This window comes from Sphaeroforma arctica (assembly GCF_001186125.1).
Source record: "Sphaeroforma arctica JP610 unplaced genomic scaffold supercont1.4975, whole genome shotgun sequence".
NCBI lineage: Eukaryota > Ichthyosporea > Ichthyophonida > Sphaeroforma > Sphaeroforma arctica.
The window spans coordinates 1-2,177 of NW_014035583.1; the positions used below are offsets into that span (position 1 = coordinate 1).

Below are 2,177 nucleotides of genomic sequence, written 5' to 3' on the forward strand. Positions count from 1 at the left end.
TATATNTAGTGTGTGTGTGTGTGTGTGTGTGTGTGTGTGTGTGTGTGGTATATATATATATATATATATATATATATATATATATATGCACATAAGTTAGAAGGACGTAGCTATACATATGCATATTTATATCGATACATACACATCTATCTATATGTATTAAAATACTGAACCATTCATAATTGTGTATTGAAGTGTACCTCATACCCAAATATAACTTACATGACCATGGTCCTCATTCGTTGCTTGAACATCGACTGATATCTGCCATGTTTTGGTATCCTTATCGAAACAAGCACTGATCTCGTTGCTCCAACCTTTGTATCGAGTGCATCCCTGAAAAAAGTAAACGAGTGCACTACTTTTACTGACTATGTTATTCAACCAATGATAACGTATTTACGTATTCGCTAGCAACAGATGTGATCGAGATACCACCTGAACGTTTGGGTGCATGTAAAGGTAACGTTTTCACGCATTCGTTAAAACCAGCCGTGTGTGCGCTGGATTCTACTACAATCTATTGCCCAATGCATGCGAAGACTTTCCCACCCAGGACACTCTTCCATAGACGTACTCCAGCTATGTTAGTGTACGTAACATTATACGTTCCTTGAATACCAAGAAGCGGCTACTGATTTTTCAGGGCTTAGGGTTAGCTAAACCTTCAACCCTAAACCCCCACAATCAACCTCATTCTGGAGAAGTATTGCCTTCAAAGGCAAATTTAAAAGTGAGGCCCTACGCTCCGGTGTTGTACGTAGAAATACACAGATACAAACGCAGACACCGAGACATATTACACTCGACCCTTAGAACATACCTGAACAGAGCTTGGCGCCATATCCACTCCGAGACCCAGAGGAACCATCGAAGAGTAATCGTACTTGACCTTAGTCTCCAGATCCACGACATAGGCAAACGCCACTGCGGCATAGTTAACCTGGTATAATACACCAGAACAAATACGTGAATACGAAGACTGGTACATTTGCCATCAAAAACATCTGAATCAATACAATCACTCTAAAGCGAAGCTGCTACCTACATGTCATAGATGTGTCACGCGTGGATACGAAGCCATGGCACAAAGACATCTGAATCAATACACCCACTCTAAAGCGCAGCTGCTACCTAAGAATACGAATACGAATACGAATACGAATACGAATACGAATACGAATACGAATACGAATACGAATACGAATACGAATACGAATACGAATACGAATACGAATACGAATACGAATACGAATACATAGCACGCAATGATACATAGCAAACAAGATTTGAATAAGCCACACATATTGATGCCCTATGGATTGGCATTCTAAAGCGTACATACGCATTCGTTTTGCCGTTTTCAGATACTGATTCTAATCACAAACCATCGGTTCAACGATCCAGGACACTGATGCTACAACCGCAGCCACTCTCATTGTGACTATATAAACACATGCACTAGTACACACCTATACATCACCCCATGATACCTATACGATGTCCTTGATCTGGCCTATATATATATATATATATATATATATATACTCATGAGTTCTACACGCGCGCGCACACACATTATTATACATACCTGTACGACGGCAAAAGCAAATAAGTGTCTGTCCGTGGCCACCGAATAGTAGGCCCAACGCTTGAGCGTAAAGTACGGATAGGCCACATCAGTAACTGGGTACTCCACACTCTCAAAGGGCTTGGTGTACCGACCGTAGGCATATCTGTTGGAGATGATGCATTAACATGTGTATATATTTAACATGTGTATATATTCCAGGTGTGTATATATTTAACATGTGTATATATTCAACATGTGTGTATATTTAACGTGTGTATATATCCAACATGGAGTTGTCAAATTCGCTCGTGAACCTGACAGACACGCAATGGTTTGCCAGCAATGCAACCGTGCGGCTATCCTCCGAAGTGTTGTCGAGAAAAATATGTGTTCTCATTGACATCCACAAATAAATTTGCTCTGGAAAATTTATAGTCACCATAATTTATGGGTAAAATAAAACGATGCGCCATCTAATGAGAGATGCGTACGATCTGTTTGAATCGAATACACTAACGTTTGCGTTAAATAGATCCGTGCTGACATACCAGCGTGTCGCTGTATGAAAATTGCGACATTTGATAGAACATATATCATAAAGACG

General features: G+C 40.0%; 1 protein-coding gene across 1 annotated transcript; it reads right to left on the minus strand.

Annotated features, from left to right (window-relative positions):
* Positions 1–222: 222 nt before the first annotated feature.
* Positions 223–1,711, minus strand: SARC_14698 (hypothetical protein; the record flags this gene model as incomplete). The annotated part of the gene is made up of 3 exons (XM_014291168.1): positions 223–336; positions 824–943; positions 1,592–1,711. Coding segments are annotated over 3 exons (354 nt in total), but the record flags the coding sequence as incomplete, so codon positions are not given.
* Between the last annotated feature and the right edge of the window lie 466 nt (positions 1,712–2,177).